General features: G+C 36.0%; 1 protein-coding gene across 3 annotated transcripts in view; it reads right to left on the bottom strand.

Annotated features, from left to right (window-relative positions):
* Positions 1-15276, bottom strand: part of Khdrbs3 (KH RNA binding domain containing, signal transduction associated 3) — a 138897-nt gene that overhangs the window by 87105 nt on the left and 36516 nt on the right. For all 3 annotated transcript variants that reach the window (XR_016536718.1, XM_090339449.1, XM_090339450.1), the window contains exon 2: positions 13417-13535. Coding sequence is in view for 2 of the 3 variants with exons in the window: in XM_090339449.1 (XP_090195575.1) it covers positions 13417-13535 (119 nt within the window). In the remaining variant the exon portion in view is untranslated. The remainder of the gene's footprint in view (positions 1-13416; positions 13536-15276) is intronic.

Genomic DNA, 15276 nt, shown 5'->3' with positions numbered 1-15276 from the left:
GGTTTCCCTCATTCGTCATAATCAGTAGAAACCTTGGGCTGTACTAGCAGAGATTTGCAATAGAGCCAAATCTTGATACATAAGGCCATATAATGTGAAGCTAATTGAAAGGACCTCCAGGATATTGAAACAAAAGCCATATAATGAATGATTGTTGTCCTTAATGTACTATGTTGTCTCTCATCTCCTTTGCTGTCCCTTGGTTATCTCATATTGGTATAGTATCTCACTTTGTTATCTGATATATTGAATTTATTTGTATTTGGATATTTGAAATTTGATAGGGAAGGGGGGAAAACCAAGACGGGTGGGGAGTGGGGGGGGGGGGGGAGGGAAATGGGTACCAAGATATGTGAAAGGGTATCAATGTATGTGAATTAATGCACCTTGTATCTGGCAAATATCATGTAACCCTTTTACTAATTACAATAAAAAAAAATTTAAAAAAAAAGAAATTCAGAAATACTACAAAAAAAATCTATCAAAATAAATGTAGTGAATTCAATGTACACATTAGTGTAAATTAGTACAAGTGCTATTAGCCAATACCAAATATGTGAAACTGAAATCAAGAATGAAATCCCTTTTACAAATAGCTGAAATAAACCAAATAAATACATGTTCAGAAATAAATTCACCAACAACTTTAAATATCTACAATGAAAAAATTAAACGTTGATGCAAGAAATAAAAGAGGACAGAAGTGGGAAAGCATCACAGAATCAATATTGATGAGGTCATGCACGGTGGCTCACACCTATAATCCTAGCTACTCAAGAGGCTGAGATCTGAGAACCGTGGTTCAAAGCCAGCCTGGGCACTAAAATCCTATCTCTAATTAACTACCAGAAAACCGGAAATGTTCAAGGAGTAGGGCAGTAGCCTTTAGTTGAAGAGATCAGTGACAATACCCAGGCCCATAGTTCAAGTCCCATGACTGACTAAAAAATAAATAAATATTGATGAAATGCTCATTTTATTCAAAATAGTGTAAAGAATCAGAGCAAACCTTTTCAAAACACCAATGGAGCCTTTATAGAACTAGAAAAAGCAATGATGCAAATTTTGTGTGTGTTCCCACTCTTCAAAAATAGCCAATGTCTTCAACAAAAAGAACAAATCAGAAGGTGTTGATTTATTAAATCAAAACAGCATAGTATTGCCTTACAATGAAACACAGGGACCACTGATATAGAGACAATAGAAATAAACTCACATAACTAAGTTAACTATTTAATTTTATTTATTTTTCTTTTCTTTTCATTTTTTTTTTTTTTTGCCAATTCTGGGGCTTGAACTCAGGATCAGGATCTGGGCACTGTCCTTAGGCTTTCTCAAGGCTAGAGCTCTACCACTTGAGCCTCAGCATCACTTCTGGCTTTTTTTTTCTATGAGGAACTGAACCCACATTTTCATGCATTCTAGGCAAGCACTCTACCACTGGGCCAAACTCCCGGCCCCAAGTTAGCTAATTTTTTAACAAAGATGTTAAAGTCCTGCATAAGAAAATGGGAAGTCTGTTTTAATAAATGATGCTGAGAAAAATTGGTATCTATCCATTTCACCTGTTACAAAAATAAACCCAAAATGAAGGTAAGACCAGAACCCATGAAAGTATTAGAATAAACAATCATAAGAATAAAAAGACAAATTACAGAATGGGTTAAAAAATTAGAAATTGTAAAATATCCAAACTGTACAGAACTCAAAAATGGTGAGATAAATTACATAGAGAGACAAACAGAATTAAATCAAACATTCTGGAAGACAAAAACTGACCAAATAGTGTACTTTAAAATGTTCACCATCACAAATCATTTGGAAAGTCAGATCATAATCACAGTAAAACATCATCTCACAATAGTCAGAAAGGATACTATCAAAAAGACAAAAATAACCAGTATTGGCCAGGAAGTGAAGAAAAAGAGAACTTCTATATACAGCTGGTGAAATTTTAAGTCAGTATGGTCATTATGTAAAACAGTACAGTTTTCCTCAAAAGCTAAAACAAACAAAAAAAATACAGCTACTATATAAGGCAACTATCCCACTACTGTGTGTGTGTATAAATATATATATATATATATGCACATACACACTAAGGAAATAAAAATCAGTATGAGATCTCTGTAGTCCCATTACATTGTCTATATTCTCAATAGCCAAGACATGAAAACAACCTAACTATCCATCAACTGATAATAAAGAAAACATGGTATACATATACACAATGGAGTACTATTCTGTTATGAAATGAATGAAATTCCACCATTGTAATAACAGGGAATATTAATGTTAAATTAGATAGACCAGGCACAGAAAGGCAAGAAGTACTATGTGATCTCATTCATATGCAGAATATTAAAAACTGAACTCATGGAAGTTTGAAGTAGAATGGCAGTTACCAGGAGTTAGGACAGTAATGGGAAAAGAGAGATGGGGAAAGATTAGTTGAAAAGAGATGGGGATAAATTCTGAATCCTACTTCACAGGAGGTGTGACTAAAGATAATGTTTTGTAGTTTTGACAGACAGATTTAGGATATTTTATAATAGACAAATAAGCTTGAGAAGACTGATGTTAACCTGCATCCAACATTAGAAAATATATGCAAGCATTAAGTATCACATCAAACATTATGACATGCACATATTTTTTTTTTTTTTTTTTTTTTTTTGCCAGTCCTGGGCTTGCGCTCAGGGCCTTTGGACTGTCTTTGGACTTTCTCAAGGCTATACCACTTGAGCCTCAGCACCACTTCTGTTTTTTTTTAATATGTATATGGTACCAAGGAATTGAACCCGGGTCTTCATACATGCTAGGCAAGCATTCTACCACTAGGCCAAACTCCTGGCCCTGACATACACATTTTTAACTATCATGAGGTACCCCATAAATATGAGTAATTTTTGTATTTATATATCAACCAATATTTAAAAAATAGGTTCAAATTACACCATCTGTATTGATTTTCCTCTGTGATTAGGAAAATTTAAGCCATTTTCAAGATATATGTACAAAAGTATGAAGGAATAAAGTTACAAAACATGGGTGAAAGTAGGGAAAAGAGCCAAGTAAAGATGGAGTAATGAAATAAATCAGGGGCCGGGAGTTTAGTCTAGTGGTAGAGTGCTTTCTTAGCATGTACAAAAACCTGGGTTCAATTCCTTAGTACCACATACATAGAAAATAGTCAGAAATGGTGCTGTGGCTCAAGTGGTAAAATTCTAACCTTGAGAAAGCCCAAGGACAGTGGCTAGGCCCTGAGTTCAAGGCCCAGGACTGGCAAAAAAATAAAATAAAATACATAAATCAAATACATTTCACTTGTAATAAATTATTTATATAATCAGGAAAATCCCACTGAACTCTATGCAAAAAGGTAAATAATTGTTCATGACTTATAGTTTTAGGAGTTCTTGCTCCATTTAACTATTAAAAAATCATCCTAAGATTGGTCAGTAGTTTGTCTACAATTGATAACAAGTTAGTACAAAATTGATGCAATGACTATTGTGGATATACATAATCTTAATGATACTCATGTTTGCTGGAACTGACTTTACTTCTTGCACAGGGCTACCAAAGTCCAGCCACCAGACTAAAATGATACGAGCAGGCTCGGGCCACTTTGATCAAACCCTGACCTTTGATTCTAAGATGGAGAACTAACTGTGTAGATCCTGAACATTCTCAGAGCTGAGTCATGCTAACGGAAATACACTTGGTTGTTTGGTTAGTTCTCAAACTGCAGACTGCATCACCTCTTTAAGGGGCATGTGAAAATATTTAGCAGGTTTGTTTGGCTGACACAATGACTGGGGTCACTGAAGGGATTTCGAATACAAATTGATAAAGGTTTATCATGTCAGATATCAGAAAGAGACAGGGTCGCCCTACACAATGAAGTATCCTGTGTAAAATGTCAACAGTAAAATAGCTTTTTCTAAGACATAGTACTAAAGCAGACTCTCAGATGTGGGTTGCTTTCTATTTCTTATACTTGATGCTCTTCAGTGTTGACTGAATGATGTTCATTCAATGTGAAAGTTCAGTTCCTCCCTGATTGCTACAAAATACTTTAACATGCAGTTTAAAAAATGTTTTTAAATCCCTAAAGTTATGATGACATTGAACAAAACATATTATATTCACAAAATGCTTTGAATAGCAACTCCTTTGTACAACTACTTAAAGATAACACTCAAGACTCACAAGACCTGAGCAACATATGGATTAAGAACATATTTTCAAATCTTTAGGTGATACAAGCAAAAAACAACCACACAAAAAAAACCAACCCATGTAGCACATTCTCTCACTGGTTCTTAGTTCCACCATTCTTTAAGGGTCTCCAAAGCATGGACTTCTAAAGGAGTGTTGCTATAGCATGCCTTTTACGAATAAAGTGAACATGAAAATTCCAGGCCTCAATTTCAGCATATCACACCATATTTATGTGTCTTATAAGAGTCATTAGACTTTGTTATTTAGAGTAAAACATTAGATAATATGCTAAGCCCCGTGACAATGATTAATTTTATCTGAGTACCCTTCTCCTAAAGGCAATGAAGATTAAAAAGGGCCCCTCTACTTTGTACTCTGAGATCGAACTCACTGCAAAGGACCACTCTGACGTAGTAAACTCACAGTTGCTCATTTATTTGCTTAGGATAAGGCCAGATAAAAGGCTCAATTCTTTTTCTTTGTCCTGAAAAGGTTAAATGAACAGTTTGTCCTTATTTCAATCAGAAAAAAAATATATATACCTTGATTGGATTAAACTTTAGTCTGGTGTTTTTGTGGCCTCCAGGTCTCTAAACTTGGATTCACAAGCTGACAATCACTCCCTAAAAGCCTTTCTAGGAAATAGGCCATGCTCAAGAGGAAATGCTCGGATCACTAATGCACTGCAGGTTCTCATAGCTTCCTGGCTGCCTTCACTTTTCCCCAAAGAAGAAAAGCCACTTGCTGTTTGCATTCCAAGAAGGAACTTGTAGGTCTCACCACTAGCAAGACCACCCCTCTGGAATAAATCTAGGTACTTTGAATTATTCCTTCCTAATAGAGTCTCTATTTAATTCTGGGTTTGCTTTTCATTTGAAACTGTATATGCAAGATAGAAAGAACTTAATAGATTTCAAAGTTATCTTTTTACAAATATTTTAATTTGCCTAAGTACAGTCATGCCTCCATTAATCAATGTCAGTGTTTATAGTTGAGTTTCACTACGAATTGTGTATACAAGTTGCAATAATTACATTATTCATTGATAAAGACCAAGTGCTTTGATGAAATGGTCTTTAATTGATCCACATTCTATTCCTTGGGGAACAATTCAGTTAAGCTGTCATTTCATAAACAATCAACTTCAATAACATGTCATGGGCTCCACTACAAGATTTTCTTTAACTGGATGTTCACCAAAAAAGTTGTAAGTTCAACAAAGGGATGCTTAATTGATCTCTACTGCAACCTGTGAAACGGAACTTGTAACACAGGGCCACTACACCCTCAAATGTATTCTTCCAGAGCTCCAAGCACACCAAAAGGCATTCCTTTCCCAGGCTTTCAGATTGACCTTTTGAGCGGCACAGAGCAGGCCTTCCAAGTTCAATGCTCTATCTCCATTGCCTGTGCAGAGAGGTTGTTCAATAAATGTTCAAGGGGTTATTAATCAAGTCCTAAGAAAAGCTCTCTTGTGCCTAGCCATTTTCACTAGCCATACTACAAAGAGCCAACTGGACCACCTCTTACATGATCACTAGAGTCCTTTCTCTGCACACACTCCAACCACTTCCATCAGCAGAGAAGTCTTTTAGAAACACAAGGGTAACTTCACTGTATCTCTGCTTAAACACAGCTTTTCTACTCTGCTCAGAACTTATCTCAGGTGACAGAACTTACCTACCTGCCATCAGGCTCTGCGATTCTTACTTCCGTCATTTTGGATTTCTCTTTGTTTCTTGAAGCCACCATGCTCCAAGAATAGCCCTTACAACTTGTATGTACTGAGCTGGAAAGTTACTTCTACCCCTAAAACAAGCCAGACACCATGACTCACACAGTTCCTGGCCTTGCAGTTAGTGGAAAGCAGAGCGACCAAGGATGAAGGTTAACACTTCCAAAAAAGTTTGAGAAACGCCATTTAAACCAATAAAATGTTGAAGTAAATGGAATGCACCAAGTGGCCCAGCTGTATGAAAAAGGTAAACAAGATTTCAGTCCAGGCTGCCCTTAGCATAAGTCTAAGCTCAAATCTCAAAAATAACTGATAAAAAGGGGGCCTAGCAGGGTTCAAGTGTCTACCCAACAAGAACAAGGCACTGAGATCAAACTACAGTTCCATCAAAAGTAAACCAGTGAAAGAACTAGATGGACTCCAAATTAATGAAATCCCAAGGCAACACTAACCTCACAAAACCCCAGGCCCTTCCAAGAGGGAAAAAAAAATCAATTATTTTTTTATGATACTATCTGAGATCACTGATATCATGAGAACAAAAAAGTCTTGGAAGACTATGAATTAAGATGGTTGGCATTTTCTTGAGTTTTTTTTTTTTTTCCTGCAGGAATCCCCCATGTCCTATTCACATAGAGGGACAATGAGGGATCAAATGGAAACAGCTTCTCTTGGAGAGCTGGACAATCAAGAGAAAGGAAAGGAACAGCCATGGCCGAAACCTGTCTAGACCCAACTACTGTCTTTCTCCTTAACAAAAGCAGTCTTCTGCAGGAGGAAGGGCAATAAACTATTTTATTATTCTCTTTAATAAGAACAACAAAACATTATTCCACTAAACATGTACTTATTAGTTTACTGCCAAGCTCTCAACAAGTGTTAACATTACAATACCTATGACCTAGCAAGAACCTTAATGCCTTTACTATGGTTTACATTCCAGTGGAAAGAGACAAAACAAGTAAAGTATAAAGCAGATACAAGACACAGAGAGAAAGCAATCACTAAGAATAGGGCTTTGCCCATAGCTGGTAGTGAGGTTAGCTTCAAGGACAGTATGCATGACTGCACCCTGCAAAGGGTCTGCCAACAGGACCACCCTGCAATGTGAAGGAAGGACACAACCTTCATGCATTAGGGAGCTTCCACAAATCACACACGGCATGGATAGGGCAGTGACTCAGGAGAGGAGACACACACACACAAGTAAGCACAAAGATGAGATATATCCAAACTGGGCTTCAGAGTTAGGATTTAAACTAGAGATAAGCTAGGTGCTTTCATTTTCTATTTTTATCTTGCGTACTTCTTAATTTTCCATATTAGCATTAAGCTTACAAAGAAAAACAAAATTGTAAGTTCATGTGCAACCAATATGTTCCTTCACTGTCTAACAGGCCTCCACCAACTTGTCCACACATCTCTATGTGTGACAGGGCCTAGGAATTAGGATTTTTTTAACAGAAAATTATATGCTGGAAGTGAAGATGGATCATCTGAAGAAATCCTGACTCAAAACAAGATTCATCTCTCAGGCAAAGTCCATCTCCTATGCCTGGTGCTCTACTACCAGAACCATGCCTCCAGCCTGGCTTTTTGCTCATGGAATTTTCTGCCCAGGCTAGCTTCAAGTCATTGTGATCTTCAGGACCTCACTCAGCCTTCTGAGTAGCTAGTATTATACAAGTGAACTACAGTTGCCTAGTTTTTTCCCCTTAATGTAGATAATCTTTTAGACCTACAGTAAGGCTCAGTGGCTGGGAACTCCAGTAACAGCTTGTCATTTTGAACCTGCCCTTACACTCTTCTCTTCCTGCATTTCAAGTCTAAAGTCTCCACAACACAATCCCTTCTATGTTGTAGCTTTGTTTCAGATCATATATGGACTTCTCCACTTCCTTGATCTGATGGATTTTCGGTGTTCTCTCTCAAATCCCTTAGCTGAGTAGCTACAGTTTTCATTGTACTCCCTTTTCCTTCTTTTCACAGTCCTTTTCTCTAGTCTTAATATGAGTCTGCCACAAATACTAACATGGGGGAAATAATGCAGTAAGAAATGTATAAGCTTTGGATCCAGCAAATTTAAGATCCATCTATTATTTTGTTTTGCTTAAGCTGCAGCTATATCAACAGCATCTTAAAATATAAAAGTATTGACATAAGGGGGAAAATGCTTAAAAAACTAAAGATCCGACATGTGAAAGGGTATCAATGTATGTGAATTAATGCACCTTCTATCTGCCAAATATCATGTAACCCTTTTATTAATTACAATAAAAAAAAACTAAACTAAAGATCCTGCTTGGGATTGAGCTCTGTGGGAAAGTACTTATCTGGCACATGCAAGTTTCTGGTTCTGATCCACAACACCCTTTTAAAGCAAACAAGAAAATAAAAAACCAAAACTACAAAAGTCTTTCCAATAGCAGTGATTCTACTCACTAAAATAAAAAGTGATCTAAAGTGTGATGCCTTTTTAAAGGTTACTAAAATACAATAATATGCCATTTAAAGAGTACAGAAGCAATTTGTGAACAGAACATTATTCAATGAATGGATATTGCCTTATTAATTGGGAGTTTCAGAAACAGCAGCTCTCTCTGCCCTGAGAGGCTGTGCCCTTCTGAAATCAACTACCCTGCAGGAGCATCCTCCAGTTCCCTCAAACTCAGTGTGGTTAGTCAGAGCATTCAGGAAAGCTTTCCCTTAGAGAGAGTAGCAATGCTACATTAGCTTTTATACACAGCTGTCTCAAAACTTGCATGCTCCATTATGCTAAGGAGAGATTTCCCTTCTCAATATTTGGAAAGCAGTTCAGACTCCTAAGCAACCTACCTCACATACTTTTAACTCCTTGAAATAAGACTAAATTCTCTCAAGAAACAGAATTTAGAATGTGTTTTCCCTAATCTCATCAAAGCTGACACTGAAAAACAGTATTTGAGATTTTGTTTCATATATTTTCTTCACTTAGTTGATCAAACATGCTAAGTCATTTATAACAAAATACTAATTTCAGGTCAATTATCATCTACTAGAATACATAGTCTTAAAAAAGAGGTATGTCTGTTCATCTTTCTATCTATTACACACTGATTAGGAATGAAACTATTTAATGTTCATAACTAGTTTTCTGCTTACTAAAACATTACATGCTCTGCTTTGTAAATAAAATTAAATTGTTTCTTAAAACAGACTGATAACTCAAACTCTAAAGCAAATTACAAACCCATTAAAATTGTAAAGGAATAAGTAAGAGTAATAAGGGGATAAATATGATCAAAGTGTGTCATATGTATGTACACCAACGTAACAGCACAAAAACACATTTATACAATATATAATAATAAATATAGTGTGTGTGTGTGCGTGTGTGTGTAATATATGTTTGTATAAACCAAATGAACTATCTGATGCCTAGAAAATGATCAAAAGAGGCAGATTCTGATGAGAGTTAAAACATGAAAAGAAAAAAGTGGGTCTTGGAACATGGCCTAGTAGTAGAATGTGTGCCTAGCATGCAAGAAGTCATTGAGGGGTTTGATTTCTTGGTACCACATACACATAAAAAAGTCACAAGTGTTGCTGTGGCTTAAGTGGTAGAGCATTAGCCTTAAGAAAGCCCAAGGACAGTGCCTAAGCCCTGAGTTCATGCTCCAAGATTGGCAAAAAATGACAGGAAGGGAGGGAAAGAGGGGAGGTGTGACTCAAATGGTACAGCAGTATTTTAAGAGAAAAAGCCAAGGGATAGCAAAGCCCCTGGGTTCAAGCCCCAGTATCAACAATCAAAACACACATATGCACATGTGCACACACACATGCACATACATACACACACAATGAAATTTGGGAAATTACTTATTTTAAAGCCTGACTCACTTAGTTTGAGAAAGGTAACTGCTAAAATATGAGAAAGAGCTTCCAGGAATTGGGAGTCCTCAAACTGTGTGTTAAAAAGTCTACTCAAATATCCAGGTAAACCCTGAATAATGTATACCAAAAATTGACTTCTCACTAAGAACCATTGCAGTCTGAATCTAAACAAGTTAATGTAATTCCAAGTTAAATACTAAAACAAAGATATTAACATCACTGAGAAAAATTTCTAAAGAATGTAATGTGTCTACAATGTATAGGTTACAACCTAAACATACCCAACATGTGAGGAAGTAACACAATAAAGCTTTTTAATTAAGATGAAAGAATACTATGAAACATGCTTCATGACTAAGTAGGAGTTAAAGAGAGCAAGTAGACAAATGGAGTGAGGAATGCTGGGCAAATACAGTCATAACATTCAATTCACAAATATGAAATGGAACTCGGAAACTAGAGGATGGGGGGAGTTGGGATGGTAGACAGGACAGAATGATAAAAGACGTGACACTAATCAAGAATATTGAAGTTAAGCCAATATATCACATTTCAGAAATAAATGGTAGAGATGTTGTTATATCTATTTCAACTATATTCAAGAAAAACTACCCTTGCAATAAATGATAAAGAAAATCATACGGAAGTGAAACACAAAAACACACAATCAAATGTTCACTATAAAATAGATAATTACAATATGATAATTACCTGATGAAATTAGTAAGCAAAACGAAGACAATATAGGAAAAACTCAAGTTTAAGATGAGAGCAGAAATGTTCAAATTTGAAAAATAGGAAATAAAAAGAAGGTGGAAAGGAAAAAGTGTAAGAGTTACAGTATAATAATATGAAAACAGAAAAATATAATTTAAGTCTCAGTAGCAAAGAGATGGAATAAGAAATCTTTGAAGAGAGAAAAACTGAAACATTATAAGGTAATGGACAAGACAATGAGGTCTTGGCTTAAATATCCTTACAGAGATCAATGAAAAATAAAAATAAAATGAAAATAAAAGAAACAAAAGGAAAAAGAAAAAGAAAGAAACAAGGTGACTTCCAAACATGTCAAAGAGTAGACTTTTATATACATAATTTGAGAACTCTCAATTATGGGCTCTGTCTTTCCTGGAAAGAAAGCATCTTTTCACAAGTAGTGCTAAAAACAAAAAGATACTCCAATAGGGATAAATACTAACTTCATCTTTTTTTTAGTCCATTTTTATTGCTAAGTATACTTGCATGCACAATTTTATTTATCCATTCACTGCTTGTTAGGCAACTCAGCTGATTCCACAGTTTGGCTACATCAAGCAGAGCTACAGTAAAGACGAGTATGCAGGTTTGTTTCTTGCATATTGATTTACTTTCCTTAGAATAATGTACTCAAGTGTTATGAAGGGGTCATAAAGTTTCTATCTTTTGAGAGAGCATTTATTCATGTATTTTATTTCTTCTGCTTGCCCATTTATTAATGGAATTGTTTTTTTTCATTGTTTAGTTTGTAAGCTCTTTGTATAGATAATCCTTTATTTATTTATCTACAGAGAATGAGACTCTGTAGTCCTTTGACTCTGCTAATTGTTTTTTTGGTGTCCAGAATCTCTAATTTGATGCAGTCTCAGTCATCCACTCTTGGTGAGGGATATATATAACACAGATGACATTACATGAAGAAATGGACACATGGAGCACACTAGCTCACTATTTCTGTCGTTTGCGGGAGTTAAACCAAAGGCTTTGTACTTACTAGGCAGACACTGTACCACTTGAGCCAGGCCTCTAACCCTTTTTGCTGTATTTTTGACTTAGGATCTCACTTTTGCCCAAAATAGCTTGGTCCACAAGCCTATTTGAAGCTCTAGCAGGGATAACATCACCTTTTCCTGTTGAGATGGTGGCACATACACCACACTCAACTCTTGGTTGAAATGGGGTCTTGAGAACATTTTACTCAGGCTAGTCTGGAACTGTGATCTTTCTAATGTCTGATTCCTGAGGAGCTTCCAACATAGGTGGGAGCCACTAGTCCATGTTCCTCCCTCCTCCTCCTTCTAAAACCACTAATGACATCAAGAAGACTCCAGTGTTGGAAACTCATCTAATCCTAGTTGCTTCCTAAAGGCCCCACTTCAAAACAGTACTAACACTTTAATTTGGGGATTCAACTTCAGACATACTCAAACCAGGGCAAATTTTATGATATACCACACAAAAACGTTTATTAGAGATGCATCACAGACCTTATTGTTAAAAAAAATCATCAGTCTATTAAACATAGGAAAATTTATTTATGACAAAAACTCTAATATTGCCTTAAAATCAGTAAAGGTTTCTTAGTTTACAAAAAGATCCATAAGATACTATCAAAATTTAAGATGTCAGCTTATTTCTCTACTAAGAAAATAACAGGTAAGCTGCAACTGAGCCAAATATTTGCAAAACACAGACTAAACAAAAATCTTGCAGCAAGGATATAAAAAAGCTTTTAGTTAGCACTCACTCGATGACTCTGCATGTGTGCGTGTGTGTGTGTGTCTGTGTGTGTGTCTGTGTGTCTGTCTGTCTGTAAGAAAATTTAACTTTCACAAAAGATAATATATAAATGACCAAAAATATATAAAAATTACACAAAACTATTAATCTACAGGAAAAAGTAGATGACCATTACAAGAAATTACAATGCAATGCAATGTAAGAAAAAACATTAAAGAAAAAACAACTGATGGTCCCCCTGAATAGGGGGATTTTCTTTTCTTTCCTTTTTTAAAACAAAATGTACAGCAACCTCAATTTGTTCTTAAATGTTCACAGCAATTTAAGTTGATAGTACCCTAGAACTGAAAACTACCTGGGCAAATAGTTAAACTGTGGTTCATTCAACAGATTATTATTTTCCAAGAAATGATCTATCTATACAACACATGTGAGATGAATCACATATATAAGCACTGCAAAGAAAAAGGTAAAAGAAGGATGAGATTTTACAGTATCTCACTTTGTTATTTGATATATTGAATTTATTTGTATTTGGTTATTTGAAATTTGATAGGGAAGGGGGGAAAACCAAGACGGGGGTGGGGAGGGGGTAATGGGTACCAAGACATGTGAAAGGGTATCAATGTATGTGAATTAATGAACCTTCTATCTGGCAAATATCATGTAACCCTTTTACTAATTACAATAAAAATATAAAAAAAGGATGAGATTTAAATACAATTAGAATACACGGTACTTTTGATCATGCATATGCCAAGCATTGTTGTAAGCTCCAAATATAGATAAGTTTATTTGATTTTTGTGTTCCAACTTCATAATGCACATGAGGAAGTAGAGGGGAAGAAATCATATCGCCAGTATGACTCATAAGCCTATTTTCAGCATCACTTATATTAGTAGCAGACAGAAAAGCTATACTCACTAAATTTACTAAATTTTTAAGTTATCTTTAAAGGTATATATGGCTGGGAATGCTGAGTAAAAAAAAAATATTCTCTGAAAATTACCGAATAGAACGTAACTTCAAAGGTCTTCCTAAGGTTCAGATTAATAAGTCTGCAGTACAGACCTGACTGTCTTACCTTAGGAAACTGTTTTACAGGAATTAACACTTTCTGTCCCAGCTTCATGTTCTTATTTATCACCACATCAATGTACTTTTCTTCGTCCTTGTTTTCTCCTTTTTGAAACTTTTCTATTTCTGTGGAAGCAAAAAGATAACCATGAGATGGATGAACCAGAACTGCACCATCTGGAAATTCTGGATGGCTCTTTGGGGACGGAAACTTAAAGAAACAGTATTATTAAACTATTGCCATTTTTTAAGTAGTGAAATGTTACTTATTTATCAGTGAAATCTTCATAAATCCTTTTTTAAAAGGCACACACCATGGCACCACAAGGTCATTCCAACTGCCTATGCTAATGGAGAATAATGAACTAGATAAAAATGAAGTTGTTTGGGGCCTACTGGAATTCTGGAGAAAGATTAATCAAATATCAAAGGAGAAGCAAAAGAAGAGTCACACGTCAGTCACAAGGCACTAACATTCCTACTCATAGTGCTTAGCTTTACAAAGCTCTGATCAAGAATTCCCTTACATTGGCACAAAAAGCTGTAGACAGGCTTCTGTCAGTTGCCTTCACCAACCAAATCCTGCCTCCTAACACTCAGCAATGACCAGCTATGTGCTCTTGGTTATGACTTGCCTAATGTTCTTTCATTCATTTTGTACGTGATTTCTTTTTTCTTTCGTTCTTTCTTGTTTTTTTTTTTTTTTTTGGTGGTCATGGAGCTTGAACTCTGGGCCTGGGCACTATCCCTGAGCTCTTCAGCTCAAGGATACCGTCCTACTCCTTGAGTCACAGCCCCACTTCTGGTTTTTTAGTGATTAATTGGAGATAAGAGTCAGACTTTTACGTGCCAGGGCTGGCTTTGAACCGCGATCCTCAGATCTCAGCCTCCTGAGTAGCTAGAATTACATATGAGCCACTGCACCCAGCCTGTGATTTCATTTTTCTTTACACTACACCACTACATCTCACCAGTTCTATGCAACTTTCCCTACACCCAGGGTTCTACCTTGACAACTCAAGGAATTTTATGTACAACTCTACTGCTACTATAAAATAAGAAAAAATGTGGCACTTCTCCCAAGAGAAGTTTCTGCTAGGTAAAATCAATTTTTTTTGTTCCAAAAATATCTTCTACTAAGTACCTTCAATGTGTAAGTTCCATGGCATAGAAATCTTAGCATAAATGTCTTTCACTTTATGTATGGCCTACACAATTTTACTGTACATCAAACAATGACTAGGACCAAAGGATCATGGTTCAAAGCCAGACAAGGTAGAAAAGTCCATGAGACTCTTAATCTCCAATTAACTACCCAAAACAAACAACTAAAGCAAAAACAAACAAACAAAAAAAACAAAAAAACAAAATGGAGTTGTGGCTCAAGAGGCAGAACACTAGCTTAGAGCAAAACAGCTCAGGGACAGCACCAAGGCCTTGAATTCAAGCCCAGAACCAGAACAGCAAATAATAACAGCAATAATAATAATGAGGAGGATGTGGAGGAGGAAGAACTAACTTGACTAATGGAAAGGGTGAATTTAAAGCTCAGATTTTTTTCTGACTCTGAACGCAATGTACCACTGCAGTATTTCCCCTGATTTTTATGTCTTGCCAGAAAGAAAATAAGCTTCTCATAAAACATTCACCAAGATGGAGGATGTTTAAAGGTACAGGCTTCATATTTGGGTCTCTAAATACAACTAAAGGAATGGGGCTGGAGGTGTGGCTCATGTGGTAGAATGCCCGACAATGAGCAAAAACATCAGATAATGAGTTCAAGTCCTGGTCTTGAAGGAAAAAAATCAAAAACACTAAAAGAAGCAGAGGGCCTTACAGTAGCATCAGGGAACTTAGATCTACAGCA

This window comes from Megascapheus bottae, chromosome 9 (assembly GCF_031878675.1).
Source record: "Megascapheus bottae isolate mThoBot1 chromosome 9, mThoBot2.hap1, whole genome shotgun sequence".
NCBI classification, from domain to species: Eukaryota; Metazoa; Chordata; class Mammalia; order Rodentia; family Geomyidae; genus Megascapheus; species Megascapheus bottae.
This window is presented reverse-complemented; position numbering and strand designations above follow the sequence as displayed.